The sequence below is a fragment of the Onychostruthus taczanowskii genome, unplaced genomic scaffold (genome assembly GCF_017590055.1).
Source record: "Onychostruthus taczanowskii isolate IOZ18803 unplaced genomic scaffold, ASM1759005v1 scaffold18, whole genome shotgun sequence".
In the NCBI taxonomy this organism is placed as follows: Eukaryota; Metazoa; Chordata; class Aves; order Passeriformes; family Passeridae; genus Onychostruthus; species Onychostruthus taczanowskii.
In genome coordinates, this window is record NW_024499017.1 from 7146803 (window position 1) to 7166567 (window position 19765).

The 19765-nt window shown below is 44.9% G+C and overlaps 1 protein-coding gene across 1 annotated transcript; it reads right to left on the reverse strand.

Annotated features, from left to right (window-relative positions):
• Positions 1 to 445: 445 nt before the first annotated feature.
• ZDHHC1 (zinc finger DHHC-type containing 1) lies at positions 446 to 18719 on the reverse strand. The gene is made up of 11 exons (XM_041400649.1): positions 18593 to 18719; positions 17260 to 17478; positions 15356 to 15531; positions 14639 to 14740; positions 13625 to 13749; positions 13127 to 13285; positions 9647 to 9759; positions 4810 to 4895; positions 4085 to 4178; positions 3030 to 3138; positions 446 to 2858 (listed from the first exon to the last, which is right to left on the reverse strand). Exons 2-11 carry the CDS (start codon positions 17476 to 17478, stop codon positions 2326 to 2328), a joined length of 1716 nt encoding a protein of 571 aa, XP_041256583.1. The 5' UTR covers positions 18593 to 18719; the 3' UTR covers positions 446 to 2325.
• Positions 18720 to 19765: the final 1046 nt, after the last annotated feature.

The window sequence follows — 19765 nt, forward strand, 5'->3', positions numbered from 1 at the left end:
TGAGTTATTCAGCAGAGTGGAGCAAATGCTCCATGCTGAAGGCAGCAGAAGGATGTGCCTGGACATCTGCTGGCCCAGAAAACCCAGTTCCCCTCAGCCCAAAGAGCACAGCAGCCTTTCTGCAGCACAATGCAGAGCTGGCTGGGCTTCCTTCTTCTGGTGCTCATCCTGCTCCAGCACAAAAAGCAGGCTGGGTTACACAGCTCAGAGAGAAGATGGTCTGATCCCTACCCCTCAGGGAAGACACTCCCATCTAACACCCAAAAGGCCCCGTGGAGAAGGGACTGCTGTCACCCCCACAGCAATTACAATGCTGAGTCCTTCTGGGACTGCAGTGGCTCAGGGAGAAGTGAACCAAACAGCCTGGGGATCAATAGGACAGAGCCAGGAATTGCTGCAAAAGAAAGGAGGAAACTATTTAGCAAAGAATATAGAAAATTTTATTGTGGTCAGAGCTACCAAAGAGCTCCATACATGATTTTGGGACTGATTCTGCATGGACAGAGTAAGAAAACACACAAGGTCTGCTCAGGGGCACTTGCTGAAGAGGAATTACCAATGCTTTCTGGTGGAGGGACAGCTGGCCTTGGCAAACCATGAGCCCAGCATTGCTGCAGGACAGAGTTTCCTTGGATGACAGAGCACATGAGGAGAAACAACAGGAAGGATTTTGTCTAACTGGGACCCACTGGTGAGCAATGCCCTGGTCTCTGTGTACACCCAGTGCCATGTCTGCTGGTCCACACTCCCCTGCTTTCCCAAAGGGTCACACTGCCAGCAGGCACCACTGGCCACAGCAGGCAGGGAAGCTGCAAGGAGTGTGACCACAGGACAGCCCTTCCTGCAAACTCAGACAAAATTACTTCAACAGCTACATCAGACTTAACTTTTTCTGCTCAACAGATTGTGTAATTTGATGAAGAGTCAAAGCTCCTCATCCCAATTCTTTCAGGAGACAAAAATCACACAAGAGAAGAGTGGTAAGGCAGCCCTTTAAAACACTCCCAGGTCCTTCTCTCAGACTAGTCTCTCCCATCAAGGCTGTGAGACCAACCTGCCTGTCCCGTGTTGACTGTGCCCCAAGACCCTTCGACCCCAGATCCCCTGCCCTGCTTTGACCCAGGTCCAAGGAATGCTTGCAGACTGAGCTAGACAAAGTGACTTAGCTTGACTCTCACAGCACTGTGCTTTGTCCTTCCTTCCCTAATCTGCACCCACCATAGGCTGGAGAAAGGTCAGTAGTGCCTTCCATGCATCAAAGCATTTTGGAAGGGTGATGAAGACTCCCCTGGATTCCTTTTCTTTGCTGGTGCACCTGTTTGTTCACAGCACCAGCAGTGTGCTGTGCTGGGGATGTGCCTGGAAATGTGCATCCAGCCATGCCAGTGCTGCTGCTCAGGGCTGTGCCAAATCCTGTCAGAGATGGCCATGCTGGTAGCAAAGCCCATGGAGATGTGTGTGTAGCTGCTGTCAGGGCTCTGAGATTAGCTGGCTGCTGGGCAGACCTGGGCTTGCTGAAAGCTTGGCCTCAGCACTGAGCCAGGAATCTGGAACAGGGATGCTGCCTGGGGAAGCCACAAGGGCAGGGAGAGCACAGGTGCTGGAGGATGGCAGCCCAGACAGCTCTCTCAGCTCACCCAGCACAGGCTGCTGTGGCTCAAGGCACCGGCCATGTGCCCCACTGTCTGATATGGGATCTTTCTGCACCATGCACACCCCAGGCTTGGCTGTGAACTAATACAGATCTAGCAGCCCAGGAACTGGAAAGGTTTCAGGGCCTGCTGTATCCCAAAAGTTCTGATGAGAATGCTGCAGCATGGGGCACCCCAGACTGCTGGGAAGGGGGAGCAGGTCAAACTATGCTGCCTTACAGAGAAGATGCTGGTGGTGGACTTGGCTTGAGGGTGCACAGTGGAAAGCGGTTATAGGGATGGGGCAATCCTGAGGTTACTCCCTGACCACCTGCTGAAGCCCCTGAGCATGATCCAATGACAGGGAGTAGGCAGATGGAAATACAGCATTCAGGGTGCAGGGAATGGCAGAGGTGCATCCTTGTTCTTCCCCATACACTCTGCTGGGAACTTAATGCAGTATCAGTCTGCAGAGGGCCAAGAGGGGTTGGCCCTTCCCCAGGGAAAGGACTTGAGTTCTCATGAGCAACAAGTCCACCTCAGGTTTGCCACCCTGCTGCCTCTTGCCTTTGGCTGAGGATGAGAAATGTCCCACTGCAGCCTTACAGCACGTGCACAGTGAGGAGTGAGTCCTGTAGGCCTCCACACAGCACTAATGCTGTTCCCAAAGGCCATGGCTTTGGAAGGATGATCCCTAGGCTGCTGTGGAGCTTGTCCTTATGTCCTTTGAGCATGGATCATGTGTGCCCACATGCTGCTTGCTGGTGCATTTTCTGTGGTCAGGCTCTGACGTGCTCTCACTGGGCTGGGGCTGAGGAACAAGAGGTTCTCCACTGCTCTTACTTACAAACACAGCAGGAATTTTAGAAAAAAGCTCCAGGTCTCGTTCCACATGTCTATCCTGCTGGCAGCTTCTCCTTTTGACCTTGTGCTCAGAATACAGATTCTTCTTCCTGACTCCTCTGGGATTGTCTGTGGACAAGGGATAATGTTGAGAGTTGCCTGAGTTATTCTTAGGAGGCCCTTGAAGGACTGGGCTCCCAAGGCGAATCTGAGCCACAGGAATCTCATCCATGGACTCAGCAGACTCTGAGTGATAGTCAGCTGGGGGTCCTGCTGCCTGGATGAAGCCCGTGCTACTGGGGGACACAGCAGCTGTCAGAGGAAAAGCTGGCACTAAGAGGTGAAGCCTGTGGGAAGGTGAGGCAGCAGCCGTGGCTGGGAACTCTGCAGATGGAAATAAAGGGAGAAAAAACCTTAAGGAGAGAGAGATCTCTCAGCCCCACTAAGACATCAACAAGCCCAGGAGCTCTGCTATGGCTGATGCACTAGTGTTAAAGCAAATCATACATATGTTTATGCAAGTTTCAGCAGAGAAGCTGACTGGTTCACTCTCACCTGACAGGGGATCTGGGAATGAGGGCCGAGGTGGAGCATGTGCTTTAGATCCACTGTCCATTGCTGAGGAAGAAGCTTTCTGCATTTTCTTCCTTCTTTTCTTCTGTTGCTGTGAAAGCAAGTGGCCCAAGAGGAAGAAAGTCACTTCACCAGCCCAAAGTAAGGAGACAATTTTTTACTTGTTATCTCTTTTTAATTCTTCCTTCTTTGAATAACAAACACTAGGTATAACCAAAGTCCAAGAATATTTTACCATTCAAGACTGAGCTACTACGAAGCAGTAACAGAGAGCAGACATGTAATGAACACACCCCCACATTATCTGCATACTGTGACTCTCTCTGTAGGTACCTTGAAGCTGCTGTCTCATAGAGCTGGGGGCTGTACCAGACACTGATCACTTGCATTTGTAAAGTCAAACTAGAAGAGGGAACCAAAACTCACAGAGCACAGGATGTCCCAAGAAAGGGACAGTCCTTGTCCCAAATACAGTATAGATGAATTTTTCTTACCATCTAGATGGCAAGACTGATTAATAAGCTTGGAGGAAAGAGAAAAAGCACCACCACCTGCCATCTGAGCACGAGGAGAGAGCATCTGGATGCAGATACATGAGTATCAGGAGCCCAGTCCAAGACTTTGGAGAGCTGTTTCATACACTCAAGCTCCATATCCACACACACCATCTTTCCCTGGGCAGGTGCCTTGTTTGAACACTTAAACTGTTGAATTTTGCTCTACAGAAACATGCAGAGCTTCTTACATCAACAAAGCAGTATAGTCAGAGTCACTGAGCAAGGCACTGGATTACAGCTGTGTTACAGCTGTGAGCTTATGAGGGGACTGTAGGATAGCTCTGATCATGCCTCTGAGCAGAGACAGGAGAACATCACCTGGATTTGGTGACTGCAGGGCACAGCCACACCTGCAGACACACAGTGAGGGGAGGCAGAGCCTGTGTGAGCAGGGTAAGCACAGCCTGCTCAGAGTGAGCATGCCCGAGCACATGGCTGGGCTGTCAGCAGCAGGCTGGGTGTGTGGCAAATCCTCCTTACCTGAGAAGGGGCCACAGAGTGAAGAGATGGGGACTCAGGGGATGAGCTCTGCTTGGGGTCACCTTCTTGGTCATGGACATAGAGCTTTGGAAAGCTAAAAACACAGCAGACACACAAGGTGATTCCCTGAGGCAGCACTTAATGCCCTCTCTGCCTGCACGCACAGATCAGGCTGATCACAGCCTCCCCTGCCTTACACAGCATTCCCAGCAAAACTGCAGGGGAACTTTTCCTGCACAATTGTGCAAAATAAGAATGAAATCCCCAGGGACACAAGTTAACAGGAAAGGACTAATTAAGAGACAAGGATCCTGTTTTCTCATGAGTGCTTGCCTGTGTTATAAACTTGTAACTGTTGTGATTCATTCCTGCACAATCTGAAATCATGTAACTATAATAAGCTCAATAGAGGAGTTACAGGACAAATCAGCCAGCCCGTTTTAACACAAAACAATTAATAGAAAGCAGTTTTCTATAAAATATTTAATATCAAACAGCCTAAATAGAGTATTCTAGGAATGATATTTTCCCACAAGAGGGAAGGCAAGTATTCCTGCAGGTATCTACCCTCCTGAAACTCAAAGATTTCACCACACCTTGCTCAAAACACTGGTGCTCCCTATCCTTCTAAGAACTTTTGTCTTAGGGCCCACTAGTGACCTTGACAGCAATTTCCCATTCACCACACATGGTGCTGGGAGAATCTTATCCTCGACTTTTCTCACCTTTTTCCTGAAGTTACTGTTGAGAATTCCTCTACTTGAATTCCAGGGTCTGTGTAGCCAGGATTACCTGACAATAAGTCTGCTTCCTGGAAAAAAAAAACCAAACCAAACAACATTTTCAGACTAATACAAACATAGAGGGGAGAAGAGGGATTTTCATTACAGATGTACTCTTTCTCATTATGCCAGACATCTTTTGTCCTTACAGGCAGCACAGCAGGAAACTGCTGCTTAAGAAGATGGAAAACCCAAGACTGGCACAATTAGGAGTCCTTGATTCATTTGTTTAGTCCAGCCAGTATTTCATGTGACTCAAAGCCAAATCACACTTCTAGAGATCAGCTTGGTCATTTCTTGGGAGCACATTCAAAATACCACTTAAAGCTTCTATTAGTTACACAGTCCAATCTGAGGAGCTCTGCAGTGAATGCAAAAAGTGTCTTTAAAATGCAAAATGGAGGTGAGGAGAATGGAAGCATGAAATATACAGGGAAAACATAAAGTGTTTTCTATTTCTTGTGTGACCCTGTATGGTTAAGGCCTGTTGATTTTTAAAAATTAGTGTGATATATATTGTTTATTTGCCTCAGGTATGGATGAGTTCAGAGTAATGACAGCTGAACTTGAAAACTGCATATTTTCAGAAACATTATAAACATTATAAGAATAAGTCTACTAAATGCTACATTACAGGAAAGGACCCCAGTTCTCCCTCAAAAGCATCCAGTTAGGATGGTCAGAGTACCAAGGGATGAAGAGTATGAAGCCCTGCTATTAAAAAAGGATAAACCATGCTCAGAAGGACCTGGACACCATTTATCAGCTGCTTTTAAACTTGAATAATCATCAAGAGAACTTCTGCAGAAGTGTTTCACTGTGCAGTGACTATAAAGATATTTTAAAGTAACTTTTAGGTTAAGATGGAAGGATTTAAAATGTGATAGGCATTAGCTTCAAAAATAGCTAAAACAAGCTCATGAAGACCTTTTTTTCTGAAGAGCCTGATCAGCAAACTTGAGAAAATGAAGTCAAAGTTGGACATGCCACAAATGAGTTCCTGAGAGATCCAGGGCCTCTGCACTTGAACAAATTCATAAACAATCAACAAAAGAGCAGAGCAGTGAGAAGCCTGGTGATGACACTCCCTGATGTAAGGCATTAAAAATGAAAGCCAGCCGCAAAGAGCTGCGGAAGATCTTTGCAATATTGAATTACAGTGGCACAAAAAATCAATATTGCTAGAAGTAAAGATGGAAAGTGAAACATATGGGAAAAACAGTTTAAACTATATATACAAAGCAACAGCCTCTGAACTAGAAAAGAATCCAGGGAGCTCCACATTCAGTGACAGCCAAGGAATAAAAAGGAAATTCAAATAAAAAGAGAAAAAAAAATTCAGCTGTTTTATAGGTGGTAACATAACAACTGAAGGGAATTGGTTTAGAAATCAAAACCATGTCTTTCTGATTTAAAAATTTTTCGAAGTGCAAGATTAATAATCTGCAGAAATTTACTACATGTATTTCAATTGGAACTTGTAACTCAAGTCACATCATCACTCATCACCAACTGAACACAAAGCACACACAAATGTCTCCTCAAAGCTCCTTGGGACATTTACAGTCACAATTTAAATTCAAGCCTCAGCACCTGAGTCACAAGGGAAGGGGATCAGACACAGTCTTGTGTCACTGTGAGTGTACAGGCAGCAGATGCAGGTCTTTTCAGAGAGAAGCAGGTCATGGCTGAAATGAGCTGCAGCAGGAGAATTCCCACTGCAGAATAACTGAAAACAATCAGGACTCGATGTCCACAGCACATAAACAGGACTGCACGACTGGCATTTCAAGGGAGCTTAACAAATGATTCATCTTGAGAATAACATGGACAATTTCTTTCCAAGCAGGGAATGAAAGAGCCTTTTAAAATCCATTTTGTTCATTTCAGCCTTCTATAAATAATGTAGAACCAAAGCAGCCACATAAATGAAAGTAAAGCATTAGAGCTGACTACGAAAACAAATGAGACTCAATCAGTAGAAAAGACAATGTTCTCTCAGAGTGTGACACAAGCTGCAGCCATAGCAGAGTCCAAGCCTCCCTCTGCTCCCAGGCATTTAGCAGGAGAGTCAGAATCCTTCCACTGCAGCATCAAGACAAGCCACCCTTTGCAGCTGGGTTGCCAGGATTCAGCTGCTGCTCCTGCTGAAAGCAGACTGCTGGACTGACACACTGCCCAAGTTCTGTCCCTGCGCAAATCCTGGCCACGTTCACCAGCTGCCAGCTGTGACCAAGGTCCATGGTTTACAAGCCCAGGATGGATTCAGCTCCCTTGCACACTGCAGCTGCCCTTATCAACCACTTCAGTGTCAGGAAGAGCCCTGAAGTGCTGTCTGCCTGGAGGGGAAGCAGAACTGAACAGGAAAAAAGAGTTCTTGTCCCGAGGAAGGTGAGTCTGTTGCAAGTGTTGAGGCTGAGAGTGAAGACTAAGTTTGTCTTACATGGACATTGGAAGAAAGAAACAATTCTGAAAGTGTAAGGGAAGCTGAGTAAAATCTGTGTTTAGTATTTAAAATCAACCCCCACCAACCTGAATCAGTTTCCAAAGCAAGTTCAAAGCTTTAGGAATGTGAGAAGAATCACATCCCAGCTGGCCTCATATGAAAGCCTGCTCCCTGGCATGAATGTAATTATGCATTAAAGCATAGGGTTTGGTTTAGTTTATATTTCTTTGGACTGCAAATGACTACAGAAAAAAATGGTTACTTGCACATCCTGCTTTAGGCATGGTAATAGAAGCAAAGGCTCAGTGTGCCCAACTGTTCTGCATTTTTTGTGACATGTGAACCACTTAAATGTGCAAAATTAGGTCTCTTATTTTGTAGATACTACAAGTACATAAGAATCCTTTATCCTGAACAAGAATCCTTTAACCTGAACATAGCTGAAGACTTAACCACAGACCAAGATGGAAAACTGAAGCCAAAACCAACACCCAAGCTTGAATAAGGCTCAAAAACAAGCATTAAAGGGGAAATGCATGTTTCTTCTTAGTCCCTAAAATGAATGAACAGTTCAGACAAAAGTGGGAAGAGGATAATTTCCATTTTATGCTTACAACATGTTGGATCAATTACAAAGGGTTGCAGTGTTCAAGCTAAAGAAGGCTGTATTCAACACAGCTTACAAAAGGCAAGTCACTTGGTGTCCTCCTACTCCAATCTATTTGTTTGTGTTTATCTCTGGTTGCTATGTAAGAAACAAGGAAAATCTAGTGGGTTAACATTTTTCTTGACAATGTTACTGGGCATCATCCAGTCTTTCTTGTTCCCCAAGGTCCTAACTGCAGTCCTGAAACATCAAACTCCTTTTCACCCTGCTCCTTCCAGCCTTGCTGCTTCAAATGAACCATATTCACACATATCTAGATAACAACCAGTGCAGACAGGGAACAACACAGGACAGGAGAATGCCAACATCCCAAAAGTGCACACACACATGAAGTCCACCCCTGTTTAAATACATTTTCAGTATCAACTAAAATTCAGTAACTAGATGATTAGAGCTAATGCTTTATTATTGTTTTAATTTTCATAGTAAGCAAAGCTCTGTGAAACAAAGTGCCAAATATTTTTGTTGTTATGGAAACCTCTGTTTAAACTGAAAGTTTAACTTTTCCAAAACAGTAAAAAATATATATGGAAAGCTAGGGACTTCATATTATAGAAAACTGAATGAGCTCACTTTTCCCTTTGCTTTGATAGGAAGAACTATGGATGAATCCAGAGACATCCCAGTATCTCTATAGAGAATACTTGGATGAAGCTTGTATTTAATCAATTTCTATGAAATACAAAACTGTTTGTATAGCAGATAACATACTTGCATAAAATGAAAAGCTACACATGACTGAGAATCACAGAACAATTTAGACTAGGGAGAATTTTGGAAATTTCTAGTTCAAGTCCCTGCTGGAATCAGTATAGAATGTGTCCAGTCAAAAATTGAGTTAATCTAATAATTAATTTTGCCTTGTAGCAAAATAAAATACACTGAACTCTCAATTCAGATCCTGATATATCTGCCTCTGCAGAGTCTAGCAGCACTTAAGAGCTTGTAGAACTCTTGTTACAGAGATATCGATCAACATCATGGTAATAACAAGGACCCTTATCATTATACAGACTCATTTCAAAGAAAAGCAGCTATCTGGGTCATTTCTGAAAATCTGGTGTCCTTTTCATTTTCAGATGGTTAAATTACTGGTATTATTAGCTGCCCAGTGACTAGCCCCAGTTTCCCCAGCCCCAGAGCCTGTCTCATTTGAAGTCATGACACAAGCCCCCAAGATGTGCAGTGCCACCCAAACAGATGGTCCTGTCCTTTTCAGGGAAAGGATTCTTCCCACTCTTCAGTCACCCTCCTTTGTGCTGAGCCAGGCATTTATGTGACTGCTTGGTGAACCAAATGGGAGGGAGCTGGGCCAGCTCAACTGTTTTTTTAATAAAGTTTATTGTTACTCAGATGAGTTTCCCCACCCTGTCCTAATGAACAGCTGTGCTGGCAGAAGAGATGAGACAGTGCAGGGCCCAAAACAAGTGGTGGAGCAAGAGAGTGGGTGGGATTGATTCCTTTGAAAGCAGTACTTGCTTATATCTAAAGTGTTCATGGAATTACAGGCCTTACACTCTTTCACATCCTACTCAGCTCCATCAAAGTACCAAGTCTTATCTCTAGCAACTGCCTTTGAAATCTGGAGCACAAGAAAGTGAAGCAAAGTTTACACAGCAAACAAACAAAGCTGTTTTTGGGCAATGGGCTGAAAGTAGGATGAGTACCTGACTGGGTCTCACTTGGGAGGAACAAGACTCCTGTTTCTTGTCCACCTTGTCTGGCTGCTGCTGGGGACGCTGCTGCAGGATGTACTCATACGTAGTCAGCTTGTGCCACACTGAAAGGGAAGAGAGAGACCTGTCAGCACAGGAAAAGCCCCTCCCTGACTGCACTTACACAAACAGCCTGGATAACTATACCATCAAACAGTAACTATCAACATGAAGAAACTGGTAATCCAAGCCAAAAGTAGCTGTGCACTGTACATCCTACTACATCCTTTACTGTCACCATCACAATGCTTTCTTATAGTCCTGCTATCCTAAAGTGTCCTAGAATGGTACAGCCTTCTATACTGTAGCAATTTGTTCAGCTCATTTCAGGGAAAATCCATTATTCTTGACTAAGAGGTTTAAGATCTGCACTGTACAAACAGCTCAGTGAGCAATCAGAAGGTATTGCAGAAGGTGGTGCTAAATGGAGAGAAGAAATTGAGCAGGTTAGTGTGTCCTGTAGTGATTGAGACACTTAATGTGCAAACCAGTAAGCCAAACAGATGTGCCCAGAGTTCACATGCCCCTGACTTTATGAGCTCTCCAGGTCCCCATGCAAACACATCTGCTTCCATGAACGACCAAAAGCATGTGACATTTCTGAGCAACTTGGTTTCTTCATGAGACTCAAAAGAGTCCAAAATGCAGACATTCTTCCCATAATGACCTTAAGTATTTTTAGAGAATAAACCCAGAAACAGATGCTGAAGGGTTTTAGTGCACAGCCTGGTGGTTATTCCTCCTTTTTTACAGAAGCACAGCAGTTAAAGCAGATGCCTAGGATCATCTGGACTAAAATCCTCCCTCTGCCTGAAGACATTTAGATCACTGACATCTTACCTCTCAAAACCATGACCTTGAAAGAAAAGTGGGGGAGAATCACTTTATGAAGAAATAAAAATCACCTCATGAAGGAATCACAATCACCTTATGAAGAAATAAAAAATCAGGATCCATTTGGCCAAGAAGGGAGAACATAGAGATGAATGTGAGTCTTCAGCCAAGTGATTACTTAACAGGAACAGTGCAGGGTGCTGGCAAGTGCTCCTAGAATGGCACCCTTTGCTTTCTTTGAAAAACAGAATGTTTCTTCATAAACAAAGGCCTATTAGCCATTTTAAATTTGGATTTTGTTGGTTTCTGAATACTTACAGTGTAACTTTTAAAATATTTTAATAGAGCTATTTAGTTTAAATTCTGCATTTTTGGCCAGATAACACTGCAGCACATAACATGCAAAATATAATCAGTCTATGAATAATGCTATATGCTTTCCTGTATTCCCTACTACTTTTTTTCTTTTTATTCTACTCTCAGCCTCTTGGTATTGAAGAAAAAAATCCTCCCTCCAAGCTTCTGAAGTGTCATGCTTCACCAAATGCCTCCAGAACTGAGTCTGAATCAAGACTAGTAATTTTGAATACATGGACCTACTATTTTGAGAATAACCTACTTTCTTTGAGTGATCATAGTGAGTAATTAAAATCTGGAGAGTAACTTTGAGATTTTCACTGTGCTTGTAACAAAACTAGATTCTAAATTTTAATAGCCATACCTGACTTAGGCCATTTTGTAATGGGAAGCTTAAGGGCAGTACCACTCACAGAGGTGCTATTTAATTTCTGTAATTTAATTACTGAAAACCAAAAATGTATATGAAGAAATACTGACCAACAGTATTTATACTGGAGTTGGTAAAGTGTATTTCTAGTCTCAAAAGAGGGAAGACAGCTCATTACAACACTGTCTACCTTAAAACATTCAGAGGACACTATTGACAATTACAGGTATAAAATAAGAGGAGTTTAAGTTCAGACATTGTCTCCCTGAAAGCCAGTATTAAGTGCAAATGCAGTGGTAAGTGCAATGCATACTCATATGCAGCACACAATAAAGGCTTCAGTGTGGTGACACCCCTCCTTTAAAGCAAGGTCTTACAGACTATATTGTGCACAGCTGGGAACAGTTTCATTAGGGCAGCAGATTATAATGTAATAAAACATTAAAAACATTACTAATAATTATGTTTCCACGTAAGATGGAAGATAAAGATTTAAAACTGGGTCAAAAGTAGAAGTTAATTTGGCTCGAAATTTATTCTGAAAGAGGAAAAAGAATCACCCCAAGACAAGAGCAGCAAAATCTCCCCCAAGCCCAGAGCACAGCTAGGGGCACACGCAGAGGTTTCTGTCTGACAGATAAAGCAGCTCATTATCTCAGGCAGGGAGCACCCTCTTGTGGAAGCTGCACACAAGGACAGGATAAATACCACTTAGGACTAAACAGAATAATCGTTTTTCATTCAGGAGAAACCTTCCTGGAGCTTTGTTAAGCTTTTTGTCTTTAAAAAGTGCTAGATCAGCCTTTCAAATCTCCAGGCAGTGCCATTAACCCAGAAAAGCCAACTGTCAATTCTGCCAAGGAAGTGACATTGCAGCGTGCCCAAATTTCAGTCAAGCTCAAAGAGGCTGTAGAAGAAAATGATGCTCAGTGTCCTCACTGAGTGCACTGTCCATGCCAGCTGGGAACACTCACCCATCAAACACCACACTTCAGCAGTGCAACTGTTTTGCTTCTGGAGCCGTGCTGGTTTGTGCTGACCTAGTTTGTGTTGGCATCTGCAGGTCTGTTAACTGAGAACCTGAAAATCCATCCAAGGATCCTCTGTAACTGCTGTCCTCACTTCTCTTCCACCACATCCCTTCTTTCCTACTTCTGGCACCACCACCCACTGCAAATATCAGATCTTTCCCTATCATGACTTTCATCAGCAGCCAAAAAGCATTGGCTTCATTTTAGACGATGGCTGAAAATATGTTTTTGATGCCCATCTCCACATAAACAAACATAAATATCCTTTCTTGACAGAGCAACAAGCAGTAGATCTAAAGAGAAGCCTTTCTGAAAGCCTCTTCTTCTGAATTCCACAAATCTTGTATCAATATGGTTCAATTTCCATAAAGGGACCTTAACCTGGATGGCAGTGCTCCAATCAGAAATTTAGCTCCGTACATCCACATTTCTCTGGGGTAAGGGGAAAAAACAGGTTCTTTCACAAAACAGAAGTACTGAGGAGCACAGTGAGGAGACTCACAAAGGCCATGTGTGGAGTTAATCTGAATCTGCCATTGCTGGCACCAAGCTGGGATTGACCAGTTCATCCCACTTGGCCTCTCCAGTACCCTAACATATGCTTTCAGTTTCAGGATAACATAGCTTAAACATGGCTGCAGAGGCCAAACACAAGCCTCACACTCACAAGCACTGATAAGCCTACCTGGTACGGGGGGAATTCAGAAATATAATGTTAAATCCCAATTTTGCACAATAGTTGCATATTAGTGACACGGGTGAACACACAGTGAATGCAGGATGAGTAGAAGGTCAGCAAAAATGAAATGGGGGTAGAGATGACAGGAAGAAAACACCTACAGAGATAGATGTGAAAGGTCAAGAGGTGGCCCAGCAGGATCATGGTCACTAGGCTCAGAAGAATAAAAATCCCAGCTGTCACCAAAATGGCAGGTGCCCGAGTCTCAACAGGAGATGCAGGAAGAAACACAAACCAGCGGTCCATGTGGTTTCTCAAAGCTGTAAAACAAAGAGAGTGGGAGGTAAGTAGATTGTCCAGGAATGAATTATCTCTAAATAAACTTTACAGCTGGAAATCCTGTTAACTCAAAAGTAGCTGCAGACCCCATTGTGCACTGGAGGCCTAAGAAATCCAGTGTCTGCAAGGCTTTTAAGAAGAGCAATTAGCTCTGTAAGGAAAGACATTCCATCCAGCTGAGCAGAGATACTCTAACAGAACCATAAAATGGAAGCAGTAAGGAATGGAGTTCCTCCTCAGTGGAAGAGCTGACAGAATCCAAACCCCCATCAAGACATGCTGGCTGATCCCCAGGATGCTCATGTGAAGCACTGCAGTACCATCGAAGTGCTGGTCAGAGCGAAGCACCGCGGGGTCCACGAAGAACTCCACAAAGACGTAGAAAGCGACGAGCAGCAGAAGCCCCAGGCCCAGAATGGCAGACAGCACACTATTCAAAAAGAGCCTGCCAGGAAAGGGAGAGGTCTCAGTGGTTTCAATAACATCACACACACAAATCAATATCCCAGCCTCTAATAAACAGAGAGATAGAGAGAGCTATCTCAAATTACTATCATGTTTTTTACACTTATGATAGATACTGGTGAACAGCTTTACTTATTATTTGTTACTCTGAGGAACTAAACTGTGACCCTTTAGTGAAACCATGGTTACAAAACAGTCAAGTATATCTAGGACAGACAAAGAGCTCCCTTGCATAAAATCTGAAGTGTAGTGTGTGTCAAAGGCAAATCCCTTCCCGATCTGCTTCACCAGCCATCAGTGTAACATGGCACCCAGTAACAACACCACTTTGCTTTCCATGGGGTTTAAGTGCAGGAAAGTAAACTGAGAAGCATCAGTGGCAGTGTCCTTATTCTTATCTCAAACCTGGCATGGATTAGAGGTCCCTATATGCTTCTGTGACTCCTGCCAACTGGCAAGTCTTGTAGGAAAAGCACATGATGTGGATGTCGGTTGTTTCAAATGGGAACAGCACCATCATGGTTTCATTCCTACTCCAGTTTTCAGAAGCACTAAGGAACTCAATTAACATCCTGTAAGCATTTCCTAATACCAAACAGTAATTCTATGCTCTCTGTTTTTACTTACAGATGTTCAGCTACAACATTCTAAGTTTAGGAACATTATCCCTGGTTATTTGAATGTCATGATTATGCTTGTATTTTCCATCTAGTTTTCTCATTACTGATTCTATTCAGCCAGGGGATAAAAGAAAAGTGGTTCTGCATGGCTAACTACAGACTGGACTGAGATACAGGAGAACCCTGGAAAGAGAAGAAGCCACATTATTGATGCAGTGTTGTGCTTCTGCCACAATGCCAAGCTCTTACCAGTAATTCCTCTCTCCCACACAGTTGTTGAGCCATTTGCAGTGATGATCAAAGCCACATACACACTTGTTGCAAGTTCCACAGTGCTTTGACTTGGCACTCCTGCCAAAGAAAGGGTGGCATTAGCATGGCAGCACCAGCTCATTACTATGACTTTTCAGTGACTCAAACAAAGAGGGATACAGCAGCAGAGATCCTGGTAATAATGAGTAAACCTTCTGCATCAGGAGTACTTCATCTCCCAAACTTATCTATCACTGCTGGACCACAACCCCAAAATTTGCCCTTCAATGCACTGCATGATTTTTAATTTGGAGATTGTTGAATTCTTATTTGAATCCCTTTAGCAATACTACAGAGCTTGATCTTAATGCCTGCCCTCCAAGTGTTTCCTGCAACTGGCCAGCATCCAGCCAGAGACAAGCACACACATACACACACACTACTTCCACACTGATGGGTACAACACCAACACCCAGGGAACATGGCACACTACAGCCTTCTCCACACAACGTGAGCAATGAAATAAAACACAGAACCCTGTGCACATTTGACAGAAGGCCCCTACCCAGCGACCTGAACCCCGCCACAGGATGAAGCTTAACTTGCACTGTAGCAGTTCAGGGGCTCGATTTCAAATCCTACAGTCTGACATTAAGGACTAATGGAGAAATGCAATGGTGAAGAAGACAGAGCAGAGAAAGAAGAGATACTTACACATCTACATCACAGACATGGCAGTGGTGGTTCTCAATGACATGTGCGTGCTGGTTACGGTTGAAGGTGGCCAGAGGCCCCAGATAGTTTTTTTCTCGCACGTTTGCATCCGCAGGATCAATGGAAACTGCAGTAAGATGAACAACTAAATGGTAGATAAAACACACTCCTGGACACTGAAGCACACAGTTAAGGATTTAACATCTTTTAACCCTTAATACATAAACCCCACACAGATGAAAAATTTATGGAACAGAATTAGAAATTGCTACATAACTGATCACAGCACATTAATCTGAGCTCTATTGATAGAGACGTTTGCCTTGTAATAAATATCCCTGGAAGAAGACAACTAAATCTACAGGAACATCCCTCCTCACTACTCTGCCTTGCAGAAGTGCCCTTCCTAGCACAGAGTGTCTTCAAAAGTTACCTGTACTTACCAGAATCTGAGCCCAAGTACAGGCTGCTGACAAAGGTCCAAGTTTCTTAGTCCATACAGACTCCTTGGAAAGGCTGTGCACATGCCCTTTCACTGGACCAGACTTTCAAGGAAAGAAAGGTCACATCAAGAAAGTAGTATTGATTACCTTGCTTTCCTTTTCCTTAGAATCCCAGGGAAGAGGAGCACACCTGTAAAGCAGGCTCCTACAATGGATCCAGGGTTTGTCATTGTTTCTATACACCCAGATGTGCACATCACTGATCATACTAAGACCTACAGAAAATAGATCAGTGTAGTAAGATAAAAAAGGAGGCCTCTGAGAGGTCCAGCTCACTGGAGCTCTGATGGCTGGTGAAGCAGATTGGGAAGGGATTTGCCTTTGACACAAAAGAGACATTAGTGCTTTGTTAATTGGAAGTAGAACTTGAGGAAATATTAATCTGTTTAATTAAGAGTAACTTTAGACTGCATTACTAAGATATTTGGTAGACAAATTCACAGGGTTTGAACTGTGATAATGTCAAGGATTTGAGCAAGCTAAGTAGATATAAGACCACTGAGCTAATTATATTAATGTCTAAATCATGCAGGTGTAAAAACTATAACAGTAATAAGTAAAATCATCCCAAACATATCAAACACCTAGAGGCATCTGTGTCAGATGTACAAATTATGTAAGTGCACACCCCATCCCTTTAGAACAAGGTCTGGTCTTGAGGAAGTTCCTTCCCTGGGCACAGGTGATAGTACAGGTGGCACTGGGAGTACTGGGAGCACTGGGATCACTCCCCAGCTGCTCAAGGCTGAACAAGCCAAGTGTCCTCATCTCCTTCTCCTCTAGACCCTTCACTGTCTTTGTTACATGTGTACTCCTCAAAAACTGCTGCTGCAGACTGTCCCAAAAGAGACCTCTCCTCTGAGGTTCACACCACACCACCTGTGTGTCATTCCCAGATTTCCTGCTGAACACAGGGGAGTGCCCAGGGAGCATATCCACTCTGAGCCACCACAAGCACCCCACCATGCAACCACGAGCATGCCAAGCTGCCTTTCATGACTCACCCAGCCAGCACAGACAGGTGGGGCTGCCTTCACAACCAGGATGTTTCAGGAGGGGCTTTTTTGTATGACTTCCCTCAAACCCTGCAGCACACTGGTAGAAGAATATAAAGCAAAGGAGACACACAGGCAGAAGCAGGCAGCAGAAGAGCACTGGAGGCAAAGGCAGTAACATGATGGAGAGTGATGAAGCAGAACATCAGTGACCTACAGTAAGGATCTCAAAGCAACTGTTTTTTTATAGTCAGGAGATGACCAAGATGATGGTGACACTTCAGAGAAATGTTCTCAGAGAAATGCTCAGGTGCTTGTCTCCTGTGCTACCTGACAAGTGTTCTGTGCCAACAACCCCCGGTGACAGCTTGTCCCAGCCCCTGCTCTCCTCTCCATCCAAGGATACGATGTAGCCAGCGGGCAGCCAGTGGCGGGGCAGGAGGGGAACCAGGATCCCAAAGCCAACCAGAGCAAAGAACAGGAACAGCAGCCAGGCAATGACCTGGAACAGGTGCAGGGGCCAGCTCCAGCCATTTCTTCGAGCACGCTGGACCTTCACCTCAGGGACAGCTTCGCCCAAATCCTCTGGAGCTATCTTATTATGGGGTTTATTGCAGATATTCATCTACAGAAATCAAAAATGGAAAACAATGTGAAACAAAAGTACTGTGACTGAGCCCTCGTGCTGGAGAGATGCTCCAAGGCAGGCAAAAATGATGACACATGTGAAGAGAAACAGCTCTGAGCTCAGAAGCAATTTCTCCTTTTCTCAGTTTGTGGTGGACTATTAGATGCTGCTCTTCACTTGCCACAGGGCCAGGAGAGTTTCTAACAACAGGGAGTTGGGCTGCTCTGCTTCACAGAAAACTTGATAGCAGGGAGAGCAAACCAGGCAGGAGATCAGGGGCAGCATCCCAAAACCAGCACAAAGGAGCTCTGCTGGACCTGAGCTGACACAAGGTACCTCTGCACCACTCCCACCCTTCCCTAGTAACTAAAGAGGATGTGAAATTTACGTCTAACGTGACAGACAACTTCAATTAGTCTGATTAACGTGCACAGGAGAGTGATGAAAGAAAAGGAGGAGGTCTCGGGCTCACTTGTGGTATTTTTGATCATGGTTCCAGTGCCAGAACAATTCCACAGGGCTGGAAGAGAAAAAGCATGGCAACTGCTGAAAGGGTGAGCAGGACAATTCCAACCTTGGTACGCCTCAGTCCCTGGCAAAGGGCTGGAAGTGTCTTTTTGGGCCAACTGGTAGAGGAGTGGGTAAGAAAAGCAGAGAATGTAATTTATGTTCATCAGCACGGTCTTATCAACATGTAGGCTGGAATAAAAAATTCCTAACTCCACCCTTTGATTTAATTAGCAGTAGCAGTATCTGCCTGCCTTCACCATTTAAGTTGCTACCTTGCAACTGGCTCATCACTGATGAGAAATCATTACCAATCATGTCATCCTTTTCTCATTAGGCTGTTGAAAACTTGCTCGTGCATCACTTTGAGCTACCTGTTACAAAACCCACAGTGGGTATACCCGGCATGCCTTTATACCCAGCTCCAGAAAACGCTGAATATAAAAACCAGCATGAAGTCACTATCAGGGTACACGGAGAGAGAGGCACCGGGACGCAAGGGCAAGAAGCACCAGCAGCCGGGCTGGGTCAGCGGTTTCCCGGACAGCCACTCTGGTGAGAGCCGGTAGACCCCTCCCGCACTCCACCACCGCCCACCCCTCACCTTCTTCCCGCAGAAGCGGTTGACAGCGGCCCCGGCCCCGCCTCATGCCCAGGCAGGGCGCGGGGCCCCCGGCTGAGGCCTCCACGGCAGCTCCCGGCGCCCCCGCGGGCCTCGGGCCGCTGCGCCCGTCGCCATGGCAACGGCTACGGCGGCGCGCAGGGGGCAAAACGCGCCGGGCGCGATCGTTCCGCGGGGGTACGGGAGGAAGGAGCGAGGCTTCGTCCTACAGCAGCCCCGGGGTGGGGTCCTTTCACACCCGGGAAAACCCTGCCCGCGCCACTCCCCAGCCTTCCAAGGGGTGACATTCCATAGAGATGGGGCCCAGTGAGCCAGCGGTGGAGGCTGGATGGGAGCTAAAGCCATCCCACTCCCGGAAAATTCCATTCCCTGTTATATTGACCAGTCTTTATGGCATAAAAATGTAGTACTTTTGTTAAAAATATATATATATTCAGATTTACACTGTGTCACAATGAGGTTGCAGAGTTTTATTGGGGAGCTTGGAATTTTACTGGAGGCTTTGCAGTGGTTTGTGCTTAAGTAAAACAAAGTAAAGTACTTGGAACTAAGGACTGCTTTATCAGTGAAGGATAAAGGATACCCCTGGGCAACCAGGATAATATAGAATTTGATGGATTTGAAACCCTCCTAGCATCACCTGGCATCAGTAATTCCAGAAAGATGGATTCCAGGGATGCCTGGATCATGGAATCGAGTTAGAAGGTATTCACAAGGAACATCAAGTCCAACTCCTTACCCTGCCCAGGACTACCCCAAAAATCACACCATGTGTCCAAGCGCTTCCTGAAGTCTGTCAGCTTTGGTGCTGCAAACATTTCACTGCATCCCCAGACAGGCAGCAAGAACACTGGGAAAACAGGATCACAGCAGCAGTAAGGCTGGAAAAGCTCTCCGAAGATCATCGAGCCCACTAAGCCAGCACTGCCATGTTCACCACTAAACCTTGTCCCCAGGTACCACATCCACACACCTTATGAGCACTTCCAGGGATGATGATTCCACCACTGCCTGGGCAGCCTGTCTCAGCACCTGGCCACCTTTTCCATGAAGAATTTTTCGTTAATATCCAATTTAAACCTCTACTGGCACAACCTGAGGCCACTTCCTCTTGTCCTATCATTTGTTACCAGGGAGAAGAGCTGATTCCCCCTG